At 36.2% G+C, this 21991-nt stretch overlaps 1 protein-coding gene across 2 annotated transcripts in view; it reads right to left on the reverse strand.

Annotated features, from left to right (window-relative positions):
* Positions 1–9758: 9758 nt before the first annotated feature.
* Positions 9759–21991, reverse strand: part of LOC142345338 (synaptotagmin 1-like) — an 83665-nt gene continuing 71432 nt past the window's right edge. For both annotated transcript variants that reach the window (XM_075397346.1, XM_075397345.1), the window contains exons 6-7: positions 10561–10724; positions 9759–10194 (exon numbers count right to left, since the gene is read on the reverse strand). In XM_075397346.1, coding sequence (XP_075253461.1) covers positions 10015–10194; positions 10561–10724 — 344 coding nt within the window. In that variant the 3' untranslated portion in view covers positions 9759–10014. The remainder of the gene's footprint in view (positions 10195–10560; positions 10725–21991) is intronic.

Here is a 21991-nt window from a genome sequence, read left to right on the forward strand (position 1 = left end):
CTTAATCATTTTTATCGTGACTATCAATATTAAAATCACATTTGGTAAGAGTTTGAATTTTATTGCATTGATGCTAAATAGGGGTTTCCCAAAATTTCAAAAAAACGCATGAGTTCTGTGAATGCGTTTGGTATACGATGCAAAGTTTAACTGTTTTTTTCTCCTTCTTAAAGAAATAAGAAAAATTCTCCTTTATGTGTTCACAATGATGTGGAGAGAATTATTGAGTCATTGGGCTCAAAGCTTCCGCCCCTCCTTCTTGGTATTCTTTTTTGATTACGAGTCGCTTGTTCCCTGAGATAGACAAGCATTCTAGGTGATCATTATCATTCAACCAGATCATGCACAACGGAATGATAATTTCTTTCTCTAGAGTCTGCTGTTAAGAGCTAAGTTTATCATTATGACATCTTTTTCAATGCACGTCCAAAAACAAAAAAGGCCTGCATTGCTTTTGTCCCGTCTGCAGCTGATTCTTCATTTACTAGTGCAGAAATACATCTTGGAATAGTTTAGAACAATGATTGGAAAATTAATCTGTCAGTTTTGTAATCACATGTACAAACAGTTTGTAGAATAAAATAAAGAGCGGACTAGTGTTGTGATTAGGCTCTTTTCCAACTTTTATTGTACCATATTGATAACGCAGATCATTTGTTTTGAATATGGGGCTATCTCTACCTTGCCTGGTTTTTCAATAACGCAAAGTCTGCCTCATTATTGAAAATTTGGTTGTATCCATTGCCTAATTGCTCAAGATTTTAAGTTATCAACGGTTTTAATACGCCTAACAAATTTTCCTACACGCTCATTTTTGTGTTGCAAAAATGGTTGACTCTGCTATTGTTAAGTGCTGTAACCAGATTTAGTTTTAGTTTATTTCCTTAATTGCAAATCGTGTTTGCGCAGCCGTTCTTTCAATCATACCGGCCTACACTCTAAAGGTTTTCGAAAACTTTCAAGCAGTATGAAACGATGAAAAGATTAAAAAACTCGGTTTTGTCGTTGGAGTAAACACAGTTTACACCTTTCCAATTACCCAAATAATTATTTGATTTATTGAAATTAAATTGCTGTAACCAGATCTGATTTTAGCTTTTATCCCTATTTAAAATCGTGCTTGCGCAGCCGTTCTTTCAAAAATACCGACCAACCCTTTAAAGGGCTCCGAAATTTGCAAACAGTATGAAACAATGAAACGATTATAAAACTCGGTTTTGTCATTGATGCAAACTTAATCGCTTGAGTTGAAAAGCATTCAACGCTCAAGACAGCATTTCGTAGAAACATTTGCTGTTCTCACCGCAGATCATACATTAATTTGCAACTTTTAGTGCTGACACCTCGCACCTCTTCTCACTTTCATAATACGAGAAAAAATTATTACTTTGCTATTAAATACTTGGAATATAGAAAAATACATAAAAAATACTGTATTGTTGCGTTCAATTAATAGATAACGTTTCAGCAATGAACTATAAAAAAAACAAAATCTAATCAGATTTTTTTTCTGCAAATCCACGCTTCAATTTTTGAACTAATCGTAACTGTTATTTCATGAAAACTTCCAAAAATTACACATGGTTGTCAATAGTTGAAAATAATTTGCATTTCAAAGCAGACTGTTCCTACACAGCATGAATGAAAGTGCTGATTATATAATCAATTTGGGCTAACTAGAATCTATAGCCTAGGTTGTCTAAGTTATATAGCATCAGATTAAGGAAACTGCGTGTTCCACACAAACAAGAGATTGATTAAATAGATATCAATTTAGCTGGGCTATCTTCACCTTGATTAAAACTCTTTGTTTCGCTCCGCAGATCCAGTTGCTTCAAAAACTTACTTCATTTTATTTCAAGTGGTCAAGAGCTTCAAAGACAGTATCATTGATTTTGTTTCGGAATTGTTTTCTTACCGGAGGACACTTGACATCAAAAACTCTCAACGACTACTGATACTTAATCCACACGTTTAGATATCATCCAGTGTCAATATTCTAAGCTAATGTTAAATTCTAAGAAGTTGAAAAAGCAAAGTCATACGTTTTTCTTTCATTAAGAATAGTCTATTGTCTGAAAAAAGTTAAATTTATTTTTGAGCGCAGTTCACGAAAAAATAATCTGTTTTGCTACCAGGACAAGTTTTCCGAGATAACTTTATCTTCGAAATTGTGTTACTCTTGTTGGCTCAAAACGTATTAAATTCATGTCAAACAAGTTGATAAAAAACTTAATTCATAATTGTTTTTCTCGTGGCCATCAATATTAAAACCACATTTGATACCAGTTTGAACTTTCATTGCAAGGTTGCGGAATAGAGGTTTCCACAGTTTTCAAAAAAAAATGTTCTGTGAATGCATTCGGTGCAGAAAACAAAACTAACTGTTCCTTTCTCTGATTACAGAAATAAATGAAGTGTCCAATTTGTGGTTGCTGTGAAGTAGAGAGATTTATTGAGTCACTGTGCTCAAAACGCCCGTCCCTCCTTCTCTCCTTCTTTGGAACCTTTCATATTCTTGATTACAATTTGTATGTAACCTGAGTGAAAATAGCATTCAAGGTGAACATTATCATTCAATCAGGTTTTGCACAACGCAAGGATAGTTGTCTTCTCTCTAATATCTTTAGTTGAGAGGTAAGGTGATCATTATAACATCATTTTTACCGCACGACCAAAAACAAAAGATATGTTTATGTTTTTCTGTCGCCAGCTGATTCTCCAGTTAATACTACAGAATTGAATCCTGAAATTATTTAGAACAGTGGTTTGTTTTTTTAATCACTTGCACAAAGAGTTTGTACAATCAAATGTTAGGCTACGTAGTGTTCCAACTTTAGTTGTACTATCTTGATACCAAAAATCATTTGTTTTGATTTGGATGCTTGAATTTTCATTTCTGTCAGAAATACTTTTGACACAGACTGATCGATATGAAAAGTCAGGAAGTGTGTTGTCCTAGATATGGCAAGCCAGATTTGCTTCAACTATCCTTTACAGGTGAAAAAAAATTGTGACGTAAACAACGCTAAAGCTGGAATTCTGATATTAAGTTTGTAGTTTCTAATCTTAATATACAAATAGTAAAAATTTTTTATTCCGTCGCTTTTTACATTCTTTTCAGCCTATTTTACTTAATTTAGAAAAATTGTAGCGTTCCTGAGTTAGGTCCCGGGTCAAGGTCTTGTCGAAGAGCTTATGTTAGAGTTGATAGAAAAAGTTAGAAGTGGACAGCGGAGATTTTTTTTTCCGTACCAGAGGACACTTGACATCAAAACCCTTCAAAACACGCTGATTCTAATATTAAATTTTTCTTCAAAATTAAAATCAGACCTTTTAATTAAAGTCCTATTTTATATTAGTTTTTCTCGTGGCTGTCAATATTGAAATAACATTTGATATGAGTTTGACTTTTCGTTGCATTGATGTTGAATAAAAGTTTCCCAAAACTTCAAAAAAGACATAAGTTCTGAGAATTTGTTTGGCAAAAGTTTAACTGTTTTTTTTATTACAGATAGTAAAAAATTCCCCTTTATGTGTTTGCCATGAAGAAAAAAAATATTGCGTATTGGGCTCTAAGCGTCCGCCCCTTCTTCGCTGCATTCTTTTTTGATTTCGAGTTGTTTGTTCCCTGAGAGAAATTGGCATTCTAGGTGATCATTATCATTCATTATCATTCAACCAAAAATTGCACCAGGCAATGATACTTGCTTTTTCTCAAGTGTTTGAAGTTGAGAGCTAAGGTTATCATCATGTCATCTTGTTCACTGCACGTCCCAAAACAAAAGTAGGACCTGTTTTTTGTACCTTTTGCGTCTACGTCTGATTCTCCAGTTACTACTGCAGAAATGAATCTTGGAATAGTTTAGAACAACGATTGGAAAATACTCTGTCGTTTTTGTAATCACATGTACAAACAGAACAGTTTGTACAATCAAGTACTATGCGCATTAGTGTTGTCATTAGACTCTTTCCCAACTTTAGTTGTACAATCTCGATAACGGAGATCATTTGTTGTGAATATGGGGCTATCTCTACCTTGCCTGGTTTTTCAATAACGCCAAGTCTGCCTCATTATTGAAAATTTGGTTGTATCCATTGCCTAATTGCTCAAGAATTTGAATCATCAACGATACTAATACTCTTAACAGATTTTTTATACGCCCATTTTAGTCTTGCAAAAATGGGTTGACTCTGCAATTTTTTATTATTGTAAGCAGACCTAGCTTAAGCTTGTTTCCTTGATGACACAGCGTGTTTACAGTGCCGTTCTTTCAATTATACCGACCTAGCCTTTAGACGGTTTTTGAAAATTGCAATCAGCATGAAACGATGAAACGATTGTAAAACTCGGTTTTGTAATTGGAGTAAACACACTCTACATCCTTCCAAATACCCAAAGAATGGTTTCATTTAATAAAGATAGGTTTATCTGATAGGAGATCAAAAATTCAAAAACATTCTGTTAAGCTTATCAGACTGCAGAAGTGTTTTAAAATTATGATATTATCTTTAGCTCTTAATCGCTTGAGTTGCGAAACCCGAGATTCTAAATTAATGATAAATCCGGTGGTCAGTTGGAATGAAACTAGTTTGTTGTATTTTCCAAAGAATTTCTGAAAAAGAAAAAAGTGACGTAATATTTTGTCTCTTCAATTCTTGAACAATTCAGTTTAACGATAAAGAAGGCAATTGTTTCAATTGTCGCTTTTTAGCTCAGTGTTTGAACGATGCTTTGTTGGATAATACTGTAAAAACATTTTTTATCAAATATTTCTCATTGAAAATCAATCAGCTTTTTCTTGCTATTATGGGATTTTTCTCTCTGACAGCCAAGGTCATTAATTGCATTTGTCCAACAATTAGAGCCAATCACGCATTACAAAGAGTCCTTATTCTTTCTATATGCTCTTTCTAAATTTTGCCTTGAAGCTTATTGCTCTTAAAGCTTAAAGTTCTCATTTCGCGTTTTTTGATGTACTTGAAGAGATTTTGAATGTCAACAGACGTTTCACTAAAAGACGGCACACTAAAAACCTTGCCAAGGTTGTCAAATTTGACATTGAATTATCAATGGTTTTAATACTCTTAACAGACTTTCTTTGACGCTCATTATTGTGTTGCAAACATGAGTTGGCTCTGTAATTGTAAATTGCTGTAACCAGATCTAGTTTTTGCTTGTTTCCTTAATTACAAACCGTGTTGCGCAGCCGTTCTTTCAAAAATACCCGCGCACTCTTTAAAGGGTTTCGAAAAGTTGAAAGCAGTATGAAATGGTGAAACGATTATAAAACTCGGTTTCGTCATTGCAGTAAACACAATTTACACCCTTCCAAATACCCAAAAAATGAACTGATTTGTTGAAAACAGATTTATCTGATAGAAGAATAAAACTTTCCCATTCTGCTAGGTCTACCAGACTGCAGAGGGGTTTTATGCTTATGATGGTATCTCTAAAACTTACTCACTCGAGTCGAAAAACTCGCGATTCTAGATGAATGGTAATTTTTGGTAGTCTAATTGGAATGAAAGTAATTAGTTGAATTTTCCCATAATTTTTTGCCCGAAAAAGAGAAAAAGTGACGTATAATTTGGTCTCCTCAGGTTTCGACGTATTCAGTTTAACGATAAGGAAGGCAATCGCTTCAAACGTTATTTTTTAAGCTCAGTTTTCTAACGATGCTTTGTTGGATAATACAGTAATAACAATTTTCATCAAGCATTTCTCATTGAAAATCACTCAGCTATTTTTTTTAGTTATTTTGGGAAATTTCTTTGTGACAGCCAGCTCATTAATTGCAGTTGTCCGACAATAAAAGGCCCTCACTTATTAAAAAGACTCCTTGTTCTTTTTATTCCACATTCTGAATTTTGTCTTGAAACTTTCTGCACTTAAAGCTTAGTTTACCCAATTCATGTCTTTCGATATACTTAATGAGATTTTGAATGCCAACAGACAATCCGTCAAAAGTAGGCACACAAAAAACCCTGCCAAGACGCCTATTGCTAAAAATAGTTAGTCATGAATGCGCCAAAGTTGGGATTATGGAAAGACTTAATTCGAACTCGATTCCAAAGACATAGTTAATTCAGAATTGCCATCCTTGCATTACATTTGCGCTCTTTTGGAGCCATCTGCTGCAGCAAAAATGAAATGAATAGTAAAATGTATATTTTCTTCACTCCAAAAATTTAGAAGAGTTTAAATTGAACCCTAATCCTTCAATTGTATTTATGGAAGGATATCATGTCTGGAATGGAGGCACCAATCTACTCATGGGCTACATTTTTGCCAAATGGATAGTTGGGTATTATCGACTCAAATCCTTTTTACCCCGATTCAGTTTACCCCGCCATCTATTATTGTTTGACCGATCAATCTTTTCTTTATCCGTTATTTAGAATCTTAAGTTAAAAGTGCCATTTATATAGGCAATCAAATTAGAGTGGTGTTAAAAGGGTAAAACTCAATGGGAGTACCCTGAAGCAAAAAGGAACTAGTTCCGCAATGATATTAAACATACTCAGTCATTTGTCTCAAACAAAGATATCATTGAACAAAGCCGGACAAATCCTGGCCTACAAATCAAAGAGTTTTCAACGACTGAACAAGAAAACTAAACCTAGAATGCACTCGGAAAAACATTCCAAAAAATTCGCAACTATCCTGTCCCACCCGCAGCGTTTTTTATGCCAACCAGTTACTGTTTATATTTTGTTTTATAGCACGTTTCTATGTAAAAAGTATCACGTGCGCCTGGGGGCACAAAAGATATAAGCCCACTAAGCTGTGGGAGACAAAACAGAATAGAACCGAAATCCTTTCAGGAACAAAAGAAACAGATTATAGTAAAATTGCCGTACGCGAACAAAACATCACGAGCGATTAAGCGAAATTTTCTTCAAACACCGAATGCTCAATCAACTGTAAATTTAGTGTGAGGAAAAATTGTGCCGCAAAAACGTTCGCTTTTTCGGTTCACGTCTGGTATCGGCGTGACCAAAACTCAATACTCCAATATGACCTCAAAATTCATTTGAACAAAATAGACAACTCAGATTGGGATCACAGACATTTCCAGACATGAATCACAGTATTTGAACTTACAGTAGCTCATTTTCATTGTATTTGAATCGTATTTGAGTCTTTCAGTATGTAAAATCTACTGAAAGCCGGATTTCAAATTGAACATGGCAAACTTTCGTGCCATTATAGTCTTCTGGGAATCATTTTTTTTTTGTTTTTTGATTATTATGTTTTATTAGCAAACGAGTTAAAGAAAATGAAATTTTCGAATAACGAACATGAAAGCTCAAATATCGTTTTCATGAGATCTCCATGCGTCAAAAACTGAGCTAAGTATAACAAAACCGAGTTAAAGCAGTTTACTGAAGACATGGATAACGATCCCACCTGAAACGCACCTGAATCAAACTGACAATCCCACCTTCATTCGTATCACTAGTCCTCCCAACCCCACCTGCTCTAATTAGTACCGCTAATCCCCCAATCCGCTCTTATCCCAACTTTCTGTAGCAAAGTGAAATTTTAGAGCAAACGCAAATTTAAGAATTTGAGAAAGTTCCAACTCTCTGTAGCACCATCTCCTAAACGATTCCCAACGAAATCTCTCCCCCTCCTCCTTCAATATGACCTTCAATACTTTTTCGTTTGTTAAAATTTATGTTTCATTTGCTTCAATCTCGATGACATTCATTCTTATGGAATTTCTGACCACCCCTTTTCATCAAACAGGCTGATCAACGCAGGTCAGTGCGGTCCCGTGACGTGCCTGCAGCTGGCATCCTCCTGAAGTCAACTTCATGTGGTTCCAACTGAATGGAAGGGGAGTGCAGTTCTCATTCTTACAGAGGGATTTTCAGCGTGCAATTCTGAGGACATGAATCTCGAAAGAAAAGAACATGCAGCTTTACAGTACAGACTGCGTGTCTCTATTCATATTGTTTTATGTTTGATAAAATTGTTTGATGTGTTAATACAGGTGACTAATTGACTAATGTTGACGCAATAACCATATTTTGCGGAGATTGAGTTTGACTCACAAAGAATTACCCGCCATAAACTGAAAGCAACCATCAGAGACGCGCTGTTTTTGCAAGGCATGAACTGTTAATATTTTTGTAGATTTCATACTACACATCCTACGCATATTTAAAACGAATCCTACGCTTGATGAGTGCAGAAATTCAACCATACTGCTCAAATAAAATGCATGTTATGACGCATTGTGTCGATAGAACATGCAGTGAATTAAAGTATCCTGTTCAGCCTAATGGCAGATTGAGAGGTAAAGAGACATCTTAGACGGTCATGATCAGAACTCTGTAATTTTCGTAACTCATAATTGAAACTTGATGGTTCATTACTGAAAAAGTAATCGAGCAAGACCCGGGCTTGTACAAAATGAAATGTGTGAAGAAATATCTACCGTTGTGGTAGTTCTATGTGCTTGGAGTCAGAGAAAGAGCGTTTTTCTTGAAAAAAAGTCAGGTAAAACAGTAAAAAAATTTCAGATGGATGCCACGGGAGGCTTTGATATGACGTTTGTCAGGGCCTAACAAACTAGTCAGAGTCATTAAAAGCTATTTTGTTCACAAAACTCGTCAAAAAACGGCAACATCATAGAGCGATTCAATAAAGGAGGATTTTCGATGTTAATCTTGCAAGATCTTGCAAGAGGATGTTAATCTTGAAAGCATCTTGCAAGATCTTGCAAGATTAACATCCTCTTGCAAGATCTTGCAAGATTAACATCCTTTTGCAAGATCTTGCAAGATTAACAGTATTTTGCAAGAATCTTTCAAGATCTTGCAAGATTAACATCCTCTCTCGACTAGGGCAGATCTTTAAAAAACATAACCGAAACTGAAAACCGATGCGAAGTAGAAATTCACTAAGGCGCGATCCACCTACTTACTAAGCAAAGATAAAATTCTTCGTTAAGACGCATAATTTTTAAAAGATTAACAGATTAAAACTAACATCAAAAGAGACAAACAATGTACTCAAAACCTATAAAATGTCTGAAAACCTGTCATCACAAGTTTTAACTCCAAAATAGTCATTGACAAAAATCTTGAAAAAAAGTCGTTTATTGACAGCATTTTTTGTAAAGAGTTCAATAAATTCTGCTGCTCGACTTAGTGACCCAATCAATTCCTTTTTGTATGAACACAATTAGGGAAACGAAACCAGGACAAACCTGAAAAAAACACAAATCATTTATTACAGTGAAGACTGTCCAGTATAAACTTGAAGTGAGAGTCACTTCATGGTAAAAAATACATCAAGAAAACCAGAATAATGTGAAACGGACTCGAAGTAGACATTACCTGAAGCCTTCAGCCAACCATTCAATAAACAAAATGTGATTACAAATTATTTCTGCTAGCCATTTTGAAATGATTACAGAGGAAAAAACTACGTGAGAAAAACCAAAACTGATATCTGGAAAAATCAACCTTTTTTTAACAAACACATCAAAATTCAAATCTATCAAATCGTTCGAAAGATCACTAAAAGCATTAAAACAACTACGTTCAACCAAAAAAACTCTCCATATGCTGCTAATATGAGACTCTACAAAAAAGAGAATATTGTAGTTTCAGCGTGACTCAATCTTGAATGATGTCTTATTAATTTGGAATTTACAGGACTGTAAAATGCTTTATGCTAATCTGAAATCATTATAAAATATAAAGTCAATCGACGCCTCGTGAAATGTCGCGATAATAAAAAAAAACGAAAACAGGACATTCAAAGTTACTTTTCAAAGGAATTAACTTCAAAGTCAAGAAAGACGTTTAAAACAATTTTGAACACCAATTTGATTAATTAGTTGACTAGCCATCCACATAATTATATAACATATATAGTTTATTAATTAATGGATAGAAACTGAGTTCGCTAAACTGCATACATAAAAAACAACGCATTCTCTCCGACAATGACCAACTGAAATAAATTGAAGGTATCGATTGTCGGCTTTGCGATCATTTCAGAACATGCCACTGTGCAACTGGTCTTCTATGCACTTTCAGCATTTCGTTCCAATGGTGAGTTGCGACTCCAGGGTTGCACTTGGCCCCGATGCTCACACAGCCGAAAGCCATTTTAGCCAATGAAGTGCGGGTCGACATAGGTGGCTCGACGGCCTCCTCCGACATATCATTCTAAGCAAAATGGGTGCGTGAAAGGTGCTGAATAAATTCAGCTTCGGTGTTACATTTTCAGCGCAAAAATTTGTGCAATTATACACGTTGATTGTGCTGAATTATGCTGAAAAGAATGTAAAAATTAAGCGCTATCAAAACGCATTCAGGGATTTTCTTTGAAATAAGTTAAAATCCTCAAACAAGGAACTTTAGGTATTTTTGTGTTTATGGGGACTTCCACTCCAATTCTTTCAGTATTCGAGCATTTTACTGTTTTTGAGTGTGTGTGTGTGTGTGGGGGGGGGGGGGGCACATACTCACGATAGATAGTCACTTAGTGGAAATGAAGTGCTAAAACCTAAAATTTACAAAAATGATAATTACATTTTCGACAGTGATTTTGAAGAGGGCACTCCTCATCTGGTGTTCAGCTACTGAGAAGTGGAATGACTCATTGAACACAGGGTGTTCGTCATCCAACTTAGTAGAAGTTCTTCTTCTCTTCTGTTTCTTCCCATTTGCTATGTACGTCACTCTCACACTTGCATCTGGAACACATTAGGAGAAAAGGTCAAGGTTGACATGAAACTGTCAGCTTCTAACTGAAGCATGAAGCGAATGTTAAAGAATTGTCACAATTTTATATATATATATATATATATATATATATATATATATATATATATATATATATATATATATATCGACACAGATATTGTGAATGGTCAGCACATTCGTCACCAGAGTCGATTCTTTCACACCCCACCACAATAACACTGAAACAGTTCAACCAGAAACTAAAGGCAGAGAACTAAAAACAAAAACCTAGAGACAATAAACGTTAAAACTAAATTACAGCTTACGATTGCTGAAAAACCGCTCACAAAATTGAGAGGGGACAATATGTGTTTTATAATACCTGATAGCGTGGGTTTATATGCTCATCATTTGAAGCCCCAATTGTGTGGATTCAATGGCTCAAATCAAAAACTCGATTTTGAGAGTTTCTGTGCGGCTAATTTGTCTTGTAAAGAATAGGATCGTACCGCAAATTGAACTGTTGTTATGCAATTTGATAAATTTGACTACGCCACCAAAATTATTTCGGTCCGTAACCAGGGGAGTTAAGAGCAGAGTTACAACAAGAATGCTCGCTTGATTCTTTGCTATCAAATTAGGCCGGTCTATTACAGATGACGCACACTTTGGGGTCACTTTATGTAAGCCAGTATAAATTTATAAAAGATATAACAAATCGAAGGCACAGATTTTTGCATAAGACCTGCTTAAGCTAAGAGTCTCAATTTAAAATTTTAGGGACTGAAAGTTTAAATTTAGAGAAAGTTGATATGAATATATAAACGCTTAAAAAATTCCAGTTGAATCAGGCTGAACTGCTAACAATGGCAAGAACAGTCGTTGACTCTTGCATGCGGAGTTATGTTCACCAGCCAAATCTTTCTGACTTGTAATGTTGTTTTGAGTACATTAGAAAACTTTTGGATTGTTAGAATCTCTGATCTTAATCGATGTGACCAGAAAAACCAAAAAAATCTGCTGGAAAAAAGACGCCGTTTTCTTCGGCTGAACTTGATTTTCTTTGTTGTACACCAATTTTGTTCATTCCCACATTGCTGAGAAGAGTTTCCAATTCATGGACTGTAGGGGAGAATAACGAGTTTACGCTCAGAATGATGTGATTACTAACTTTCCTATTAGCCGAGATGTACAAGAGATCTAACTCTTATTTTTCTCAATCCTTAATTACCGAAACATTACTGAATCACAGAAACAATAGCGATTTAAACGTTAAGCATCAAATAATGACTTTACAAGGCCCATAGTCTGCGTCCACCTTTTTAGAGCCACTGCTTTGTGCTATTTTGTAGTGGTCTTATAGGTCTATTGTTCTTTCACCTGAAGTAATCTGCTTCTTCTTTTTTGAAGTTCCGGGAAAATTTTCACAAAGCGGCTCTCAGTTGCAAGAAGATCAAGAGATTATCAATTAATAACGGGTTTTGTACGTGAAAGAACGTGTTTTTGCCGTCTGAATTCTAGTCGATGTAATTCAGTCACAAATTGAGTCAAATGTAATATTTAGAAGTGCATAAAGTCCTAATACAAAATATTTTTCAACTTACGCACAATATAGTTTGTTTTGCGTTGACTGGTAGTGATGGTATATCACGCAGCTTACTATTTGGTCTAAGCCGGATAAATTATCCATTCTTCCATAGCAGCTCTATTAATAAAGTGCACAACACAGAATCTTCCCACGTTCGTGTATACTGAAGAAATTATATCAAGGAAATGAGAGGAACAAAGCAGCAAACTTTTTTATGCATAATTTTTTGATGCAACTTGAAGCTGAAAAGAATCAATCAACTTTTTAAAAAATTTGACTTGAAAATGGGTACTAAATGTTGAAATCAATGCTTAAGGTTTGTTAGATTTCAATCTTTGCAGATGCTGTTAAGAGTTCTTTTTGATTTCAAAAACGTAAAACAGCTTGCAGAATGCTCAGCAATTAGCCTCCATTGCTTTGTGCAATGCTTTTTTGCAAAAATTTTGTCTCAGAGGACGACACAAAAAAATCGGTTGCTTAAGGAATATAGAAGAAAATTTTTTTTGGTTGTCATCAAACGACGTTCGATCAGGGCAACATACGCTCATTTGACTTTCCCATTTTCAACTAAAGTAATTGTTATCCCGAAAGGTTGAGGGGCAGTATTCGTTTCCGTATCGAGTAAGTGTTATTCTGTTCGGAACGTACTTTTCTCGAGTATTAGCGTTTGGCTCCGAATGGAATAAGTTTTCTGTAATAGCGTATAGCTCTCTCCTGTATCTGAGTAGAAAGATAATTCCTATATTTCACAATTTATTATTCGGTTTCGGGTCTTTCGACTGAAGATGAGAAATAAAAAGATAAGCGTGTTAACACCTAAGTCCTGGCCACAAACGCAACTGCCTTTTGAGCTTGCTATTTTTTGTCTGCACTTATTCTGGGTGGTGAGTCATGTGCAGCGTTTTCTAACCTGTCACCATAGGCGTTTAAATGAGCATTCAACAATGTCTGAGTAGAAAGATAATTCTCATATTTCATTATTTATTATTCGGCTTCGGGTAGATTGAACGTAAATTATAGCAAGAGTTCAAAAACCCAGGTTGGGGGGGGTCGATTTTTTGCTCGGTCATATATCCGTTCACCTTAATTTACACTGTCCTAAAAATAAGGGTGTAAGAGTGTAAAAATAATTGATACTTATAAGGGTGGAAAAAAGAGTGTAATCTTTTATCCATCCACCTTAAATTACACTGTCTTAAAAATAGGGGTGTAAGAGTGTAAAAATAATTGATACTTAATATAAGGGTGGAAATAAGAGTGTAATCTTTTATCCGTAAACTTAATTTACACTGTCTTAAAAATAATGGTGTAAGAGTGTAAAAATAATTGATACTTAATATAAGGGTGGAAAAAAGAGTGCAATCTATTATAATTCCACCCTTAATTACACTCTCTACAAAGAGTGTAAAAAGAGTGGACAAAAGAGTGTAATTAAAAGGTAATTTTATAAAATTACACTCTTCCACTCTTTTCCCCGATAAATAACAGTGGAAATCGGATTACACCCTAATCCCCGCTAATTAGGGGTGGAATAGGGGTGAAACCTCGGCCCGGGTATTTATATATATATATATATATATATATATATATATATATATATATATATATATATATATATATATTTACTTAAAGATGCATAAGCCCGAAACACCAAGATAACTTCTGAGCAGATTCCGCTGGACTTTGCAGTCACTGGGAAACTCCCAATATCAACTAACAAAAAGAAGTGAAACGTTCACTTTTGAAAAAAAAGTCACTCTTGTACAAACTCACACACGCCCAGCATTCATAATGTAAAAAGTTAGAGAATTTGAAAATAAAGATTATAAAACTTATTACTATCTGAATAGCTGCAACAAATAGATTATATCAAAAAAAAAATCCAGCCGATGAGCTTTATCGAACGGTAAAAAGCATTTTGCCGATAGCGGCCTCCGTAAAAGATAAACAAGCGTGAGAAATAAACAGCTTTCAAACAAAAGACTTGCTCGTACAGTAATAACCCGGGTCGAGGTGTCACCGCCATTCAACGCAAAATTATGTAAGATAAGCGGTGGATGCGGTGAAGTTACATAAATCAGGCGGTGAATCCGGTGAGAAAAAACTTTATCGCCTGGTAGCGCTGAAATTACATAATTTCACCGCTGAATTTAGCGGTGAAATTACATAAATTCACCGCTTCGAAAAAAGTGTCCAAATTATGTAAGATAAGCGGTGAATGCGGTGAAATTACATAAATTCACCGCTCAACTTTGTGGTGAACTTACATAAATTCACCACTTAGAAAAAATTGCTAAAGATGTTTGAGATCAGCAAAGAATGCGGTGAAATTAATGGTGAGTGTGGGAGGAATTGTTAGATTTGCCTTCCCACTAAAACTACCCCTTAATCTTACATTTTTGACACCTTCTTCTATGTAATTTCACCACTAGAGTAAGCGGTGAACTTACAAAAATTCACCACAGTTCACCGCTAAAATAAGTAATTTCACCGCTAAAAATTGCAAATCTTACAAAAATTCACCGCGCATGTTTTGCAGAAAGTAGTGTGAATTCGATTTATAATCAAACAAGAAATAATAGAATTTAGTAAGAGATGGCGCTGTCGAAGAAGAAGTGGATGACATGCAGGAGGTGAGAGGTTCGGAACCTTGTAAGGGCGGTGAAATTACATATTTTAGCGGTGAATTGTGGTGAAATTTTGCAAGATATCCGCTTAGTCTAGCGGTGAACTTACATAGTTTCACCGCATTCACCGCATTTCACCGCAAAATTACGTACGAAATTTGCGGTGAAAAAACTAACTTTTCTTACATATTTACATATTATCTTACATATTATATTTCACATATTATCTTACACATTTTTGCATTTTTTTCTCGACCCGGGAATGCCAACAACCAGAAAAACCTTGTAATGGATCTTTTTCTGAAGATACTTTTCAATTGGATATATGCGGTCAATGAAACTTGCTAGAGTCGATTTAATGTTTTATTCGACAGCATAAATAACTTCAATTCTATGAAGAAAATAATTAACTTTCTTCGAATTTTGGGATTTTTTCTGTTTGCCCCCGCCTTACGTCCATTAGCCTCCCCCACTCACTCATACCTGTTATATATATACCAGCATATAATATGCATTTCATAAACTTACAAATCAAATTATGCACAAACAGCACTTTCAAATTACTGATGCAACGAAGTTTTGAAATTAACACAATTTAAGTAGTTCAACTTTACTTATAAAATAGGCAGAAAAAATCTTGCTTAATTTTTAATATTTTCATGCTTATCTTCCATAGGAATGGTGTCATGGCACTAATTTTCTTGACAACTGGAGAAAAAATGCATCCAATACCGGTAATTTATTAAGACTAAATTCAATGATCTCTAAGGACGACAAATTACACAGTGGGGGATGCAAAAAGACTGGTTATTTTTTCATTATTTATCCGAAAATTTATCCCAATATTTCTTTATTGATCACGTATCACAATCAACTATTCCAAAACAAAATTCCCTTGCGTAAGGACTTTAATACGATGACAGAAATGATACAAATATAACAGATTTTTGCAACCTTTTCAACGTCTTTTAAACTCCACAGCGACACAATTGGCGAAACAAACGGAAAACAGATATGTTATGGTGCATATTGAAGTTTTTGAGGAAAGTGTTTTGCATAAGCACGGAAATTGTTGGGTTATGGGTTTTCGCAAGCGGGATAAAAGGCATTTTTCAATAAGTAGAAATATTAATTTCTCAAAATGAAAGAATAACAAAAAATGATATTTTACAGCAGAATTTAGAGATTTACAGAAAAGGTCTGTATATTAGATCAAGATGGTGATTTTATTTTGGGCATGAACATAGGCTCAAAAATCAGCTGTATATATACCTGTGGTACGGTTGTACCATAATTTAGTTCTCATTTATTAAAATGTACTTAATTATTTTATACTTGTCCTTGTAAAACTAAAAGTCAATGTTCACATAATTATAAATTACCGCCGACTAAAAAGTCATTATTTCATTCTGTTCACACCTCCCACTTTTACTCAACTATTCACTCTTTTGAATCTTCTTATTGAATTCAGTCGTTCGCAATCTAATCTCTTTTCCACTAGATAAAATCTTAGCGGATTTGAAGGATAAATCCATCCTCATTTAATCTGTTTACATTCGCACCGCGATTGTGGTCAATTCTAAAAGTAACAATCCATTTGACGTTGGAAACTTGGATTCGCACCTCGAATCCGTACATCTAAATCTACGTGGATTTACAGCACGATTGTACCCTATAGTCAGGGTTATCACATGGCGCAGTCAGCTACAAAAGAACGCGCACTCTTGGGAATCGAGCCCTTTTGGGAAAAACCGACGTTGGAACCTCCATTGCAATGGGACAGATGGCAGGTCATGCTAAAGTTAGCCATCATGGCTAAAGAAGGAATATCAATCGATACTCTTCTTGACGACCCCACAGACAAAGTTACCCTACCTCCAGAACCCATCTACGAGGAGGACGTTCAAAACAGCACAGCTCAAAGCGAAAGAGACAGACGTACTAGGAATGAGCAGCTAAAAAACTCATGGCTTAACCGATGCCAGAAAGCAGAACTTGTTGGCATACTATGTGGGGAAAAGCCTTGGAAATACTGCGACAGTAAAGCAGTATCCCTAACGTATCTCAGCCTGAGAGTTGAAGGGAGACGAATTTTTGGTTCACAAGAACCAAGTATTCAAATTGACAGAGTAACCATGAAAGTTCTTTGGGAATGCCTTGATGAAGTGTTCACCAAACAAAGGAATATTACATTTGACAGATATACATTCTTAACTCGAAAACAAATGAAAGGCGAACCAGTGGAAAAGTTCTACGGGTGCCTTCGAGATCTCTCCCTAAATTGTAATTTAGGAAGCCGTGAGGAATCGATAATACGGGATGTGTTTATCGCTAACATGCAAGATGGAGAAATCCAAAGAGAATTGCTAAAAGAAACACGAGAACCTAAAAAAGCTCTCGACGTTGCGATCAGTATCGAAATGGGCATACAAACACAACTAAAAATCTCTGGAACCCCAACAACCAATTCAACTAATGAAGTCCATTCGATAAACAATGTCCAAGGATCGTGGAATAGAAAGCGACCATCTACAAATCAGTTCGTAAAACGGACAATCTGTCCAAATTGTGGGTATGGTTGGACTCCCTCTCATAGACAAAATTGTCCCGCCCGTGGGAAAATATGTAAAAATTGTGGAATTTCTAACCATTTCGCTAAGGTTTGTCGAAAACCAAAACAAGCTAGCAAACCTAGATCTCGAGTAAATTATGTAGATGACTCAATTTCGGAAGCGGCTACAGTCGGCACCACGACATCAGTAACCGAACAAGTAAATAATATTAGCAAACTCCTACAACAAAAGAGCATTTACGATGCCAATTACGATTCAGACTACGACAATTACGATGATAATTGTGTAGCGGCAATTTCATCCAAAACTGACACCCGTGAGGTAGAACCCGTAAATTTGGACATTCGAGTTGGAAATACAAGCACGAAAGCATTGGTGGATTCAGGAAGTGTTTGTACGATCGTTAACAAAAATCTGGCAGACAAAGTGGTATCGGAATGTAAAGATAGCTATAGGATACAGTCTCCTGAAACACACGATTTAAAAACTTTCTCCAATGACATAATCAAAATAATAGGTATAATCAAGACATCAATAAAGTGTAACGACTGGATAGCCACAGACGTTGATGTAACTGTCGTTGAAGATGGTCACCGACCGATCATTGGACGAGACCTTTTCCCAAAGCTAGGTTTCTCAGTAATCCAATCAAACCAAGTGGGAAACATTGATCAAAATCAATGCCCAATTAAGAGGCAGATCTCTTTTGACTTTCCTGAACTCATCACCCGTGTCGGTAAATCTTCAAAACATTCAGTAAAGTCAACATTTCATAGTGAATTTACACCTACTCATCAAAAAGGAAGACGAGTACCTATTAATTTACAACCATTAGTTAATATAGAACTTAAAAAATTACTTGATGAAAAACACATCATAAAATTAAACAGTTGTTCTGACAAAAATTTCATCTCACCCATAGTCATTACAGTTAAAAGAGATAAAACAGTTAAATTAGCTCTAGATTCAAAAATTTTAAATAAGTCTATTCACAAAAACAAATATCAAATGCCAAATATTGATAATTTGATTGACACAATTCAGCAAAACTTAAATACATCCGCATCACAAGAAACAGCATATTATTCCACACTGGATTTGAAGTACGCATACAGCCAACTTAAATTAGACCCGGAAACGGCCAGACATTGTAACTTTAATATTATTAGCGGTGAGAGAACGGGAACATATCGGTTCATTACAGGTTTCTACGGTTTAACTGATATGCCAGCAGCTTTCCAAAAAGTAATGGACTATACTTTAGTCGGACTAAAAAATACTTACTGCTTTCTAGATGACATTATAGTGGTTAGCCGTGGGTCCAAAGAAGACCACTTAAAACTTGTCTATCAGTGCTTACAAAAATTAGATGAGGATAATCTACGAATCAACTTACCTAAATGTCATTTTGCAAAAACCGAAATAGAATGGTTGGGACATAAATTCAGTCAATCTGGAATAGCTCCACTTGAGTCAAAAACAGCGGCAATCGCATCACTAACAGCATCTAAAAATTTAAAACAACTCCGATCATTTTTAGGTTCTGTACACTACCTTGGTAAATTCATTCCTAACTTATCCCAATTATGTCATCCTCTTTGTCCATTATTAAAAAAGAACACAAAATTCATTTGGAACACGGAACATGACACACATTTCGAAGCAATTAAAAATAGAGTAGCAAACGCCACAGAAAACACACACTACAATCCTCACTTGGAAACGCGGATCAAATGCGATGCCTCTAGAGCAGGGTTAGGAACAGCATTAGAACAACGTTCACCTACAGGTTGGCATACAGTTGCATTTGCATCTCGATTCCTTAACTCCAATGAGGAACGTTATAGCATTAATGAACTTGAATTACCAGGTGTTGTGTGGTCCGTCGAATATTTCAAATATTATTTATTTGGCAAATCATTTACAATCATCACAGATCATCGAGCATTACTCTCAATCATGAAAGAACATAGATCAAATAAATCTTATAATAGTAGATTAACGCGATGGATTGATCGTCTTTTACCTTTTGACTTTAACATTGAACATATCTCTGGTGCAAAAATGGGGCTGGTAGATTATATTTCTCGCCAACCAAATCAAAAAACAAAAGTTACAAACAAATATGACGAGGAATTTGCGGTAGCAACAATTACCCGCATTCGTGACGCAATTGCAGCAATTTATGTAAATACCACACCACAAGCCTGCCAATCACAACACTTTAACAGCGTCATTAACACACATTCCACACGTGCCTCACATCCTCGCTCAACAAACTATTCCAATTTGCTTTCTGCCATTAATCGAAACACAAATCAGTTGCTTCTTAAATACTCTGCACAAGCAGCACAATTACAAACTCATTCTAATACCAGTACAAATCCAACTCAAATCCAGTCACAATTAAATACTAAATCCAACCAAATTCATATCCACGTAATTGAAAACCACAAAATGAGTACTTCTCCTTCACACAGCCGAAACCCGCAAACTCCCCCTACTCACAGCCGAGTGACATTTCAATCCACTCCAAATTCAGGAGTGACTCGATCCTCAAATGACGGACACCCTTCCCCTAGTGTAGAATTGTCCAAAGAAGAGGTGTTTGAGAACAACTTGACACAGTTGTTCACAAAAGGCTTCCTGGCAGTACTGACAAGCAAAGACGCAGTTCTATAGGAGGTACGGGATTGCATACCTCAAGATGACCCCCAGAGATGCAAGGAAGTCAACCCGTACCTATTCTCGTACTGGCGAGACTTAAACGTCCGATCAGGATGCGTCTGTGTAGACGAACGTGTGGCGATTCCCCATGCCATATAAGACGCGGTACTGGAAAGCCTCCATCTAACCCACCCGGGAAGTTGGGGGATGATCACGCTTGGCCAATACGCGTTCTGGCCGTACATGCACCGCGAAATCCTAAATAAAGCGGCCACGTGCAAGCCTTGCACTGATATTGGTAAGAACCTTAAACCTGTTATTCCGGCGTCTAATTGAAACCTTTATTGCCATGTACAGAGCCCAATGAAGAGATACAGATTGACTTTGGAGGTCCTATCACGAATGAAAAAGATCAAGATACATATTTCCTTGCATGTATTGATCGTTTTTCCAAATATCCTTCGGTAGAAGTATTTGATAAAGCAAATGGACCAAATGTACTAAAATTTTTAGACGATTACATTCAAATCCACGGTGTTCCCCGAAATATTAGACTCGATCAAGCACGATGTTTAATAGGTTATAAAGTTAAAAACTTTTGCAAACAACATAGTATTAACATACTACCTGCCCCTGTAAACGATCATAGAGCCATAGGATTAGTGGAGCGTTTGATACAAACAATTAAAAGACGCTTAGGCTGCATGAAATTAGACAATAGAAATAAAACATTCACAATTAAAGAAGCAATAAAGTCAATTGTATATCAATTACGTATATGTAAACAAAAGACAACAAATGTAACACCTTTCCAAGCACATTTCGGACGAAAGCCAAACACACCACTAAGTAATATAAGTACAACACCTAAATCATCTAATCTGTCATATGAAAACATTCTTCACCACTATTTAGACGCCGATACTGTCCCTGTTGAGGACTACCTGGATGACAATGGATGGGTGACGGGAGACAGAAGCGACATTCTAATTGAAGAGGCAATGCAAAGAGCACAAGTTGACGCCGGACGCCGCTACAACGGCGAACACAATAAATCTGTCTCTCGCTTCATATTACACCCAAAACTAAATAACCCCATCCCCAGATCGGAAAAGTCACTGGATTTGAAGCTCGCTCGCAAGGTGACTAAACGATCAAAAAGAGACCTTCGCGGTCTTTGGGAAACACTGGCGCCAGGAAGTACGGTTGTTCGTACATCGGATACGACAACCGTCATCAAAGAACCAGGAGTACCCGAAGTTAGTGTTCGCAATAGCGATATTGCTAAATTTGGTACTCGCGCCGAACGGAACACTGAATTATGGCAATATGCGCAACGTCGACGCCTCCCATAAGACAAAACCACGGAAGAAAAAATCGCACAGTACACGAAGGATTTAAAGAAAAAGTTTCGCGGGGAGATCAAAATTCGACACCGCCCAACACAGTCAGATGCAGCATCGGGCGTGTCATCTGCAAATAGTAACATCTCAAAAACAATGTCGGCAAGAAAACCACGAAAGCCCCAAGCCGGAGGAAAACGGTCACGTCACACATCGGTGAGTCTGAATACATCAAATGCATCGTCTGTTGCTGCCCCTTCAGTAACGTCTTCAACCACATCTCCATCAAATACTAGTACCAAACGAAACCGACGAGCCCCAGAGTATTACGGATTCGAAAGTTCGGTCAACTCGGTCAGTGACGACTCAACAGCTCCGGTTTCCAAGAAACCGAAACGAACAGATCCGCTGATTGAGACAATTCTTCAAGAAGAAGCTAAACGGCCGCCAGTTCCTGATACAGATTATGAACTGACAATT

The sequence above is a fragment of the Convolutriloba macropyga genome, chromosome 9 (genome assembly GCF_964194025.1).
Source record: "Convolutriloba macropyga chromosome 9, txConMacr16.3, whole genome shotgun sequence".
In the NCBI taxonomy this organism is placed as follows: domain Eukaryota; kingdom Metazoa; phylum Xenacoelomorpha; order Acoela; family Convolutidae; genus Convolutriloba; species Convolutriloba macropyga.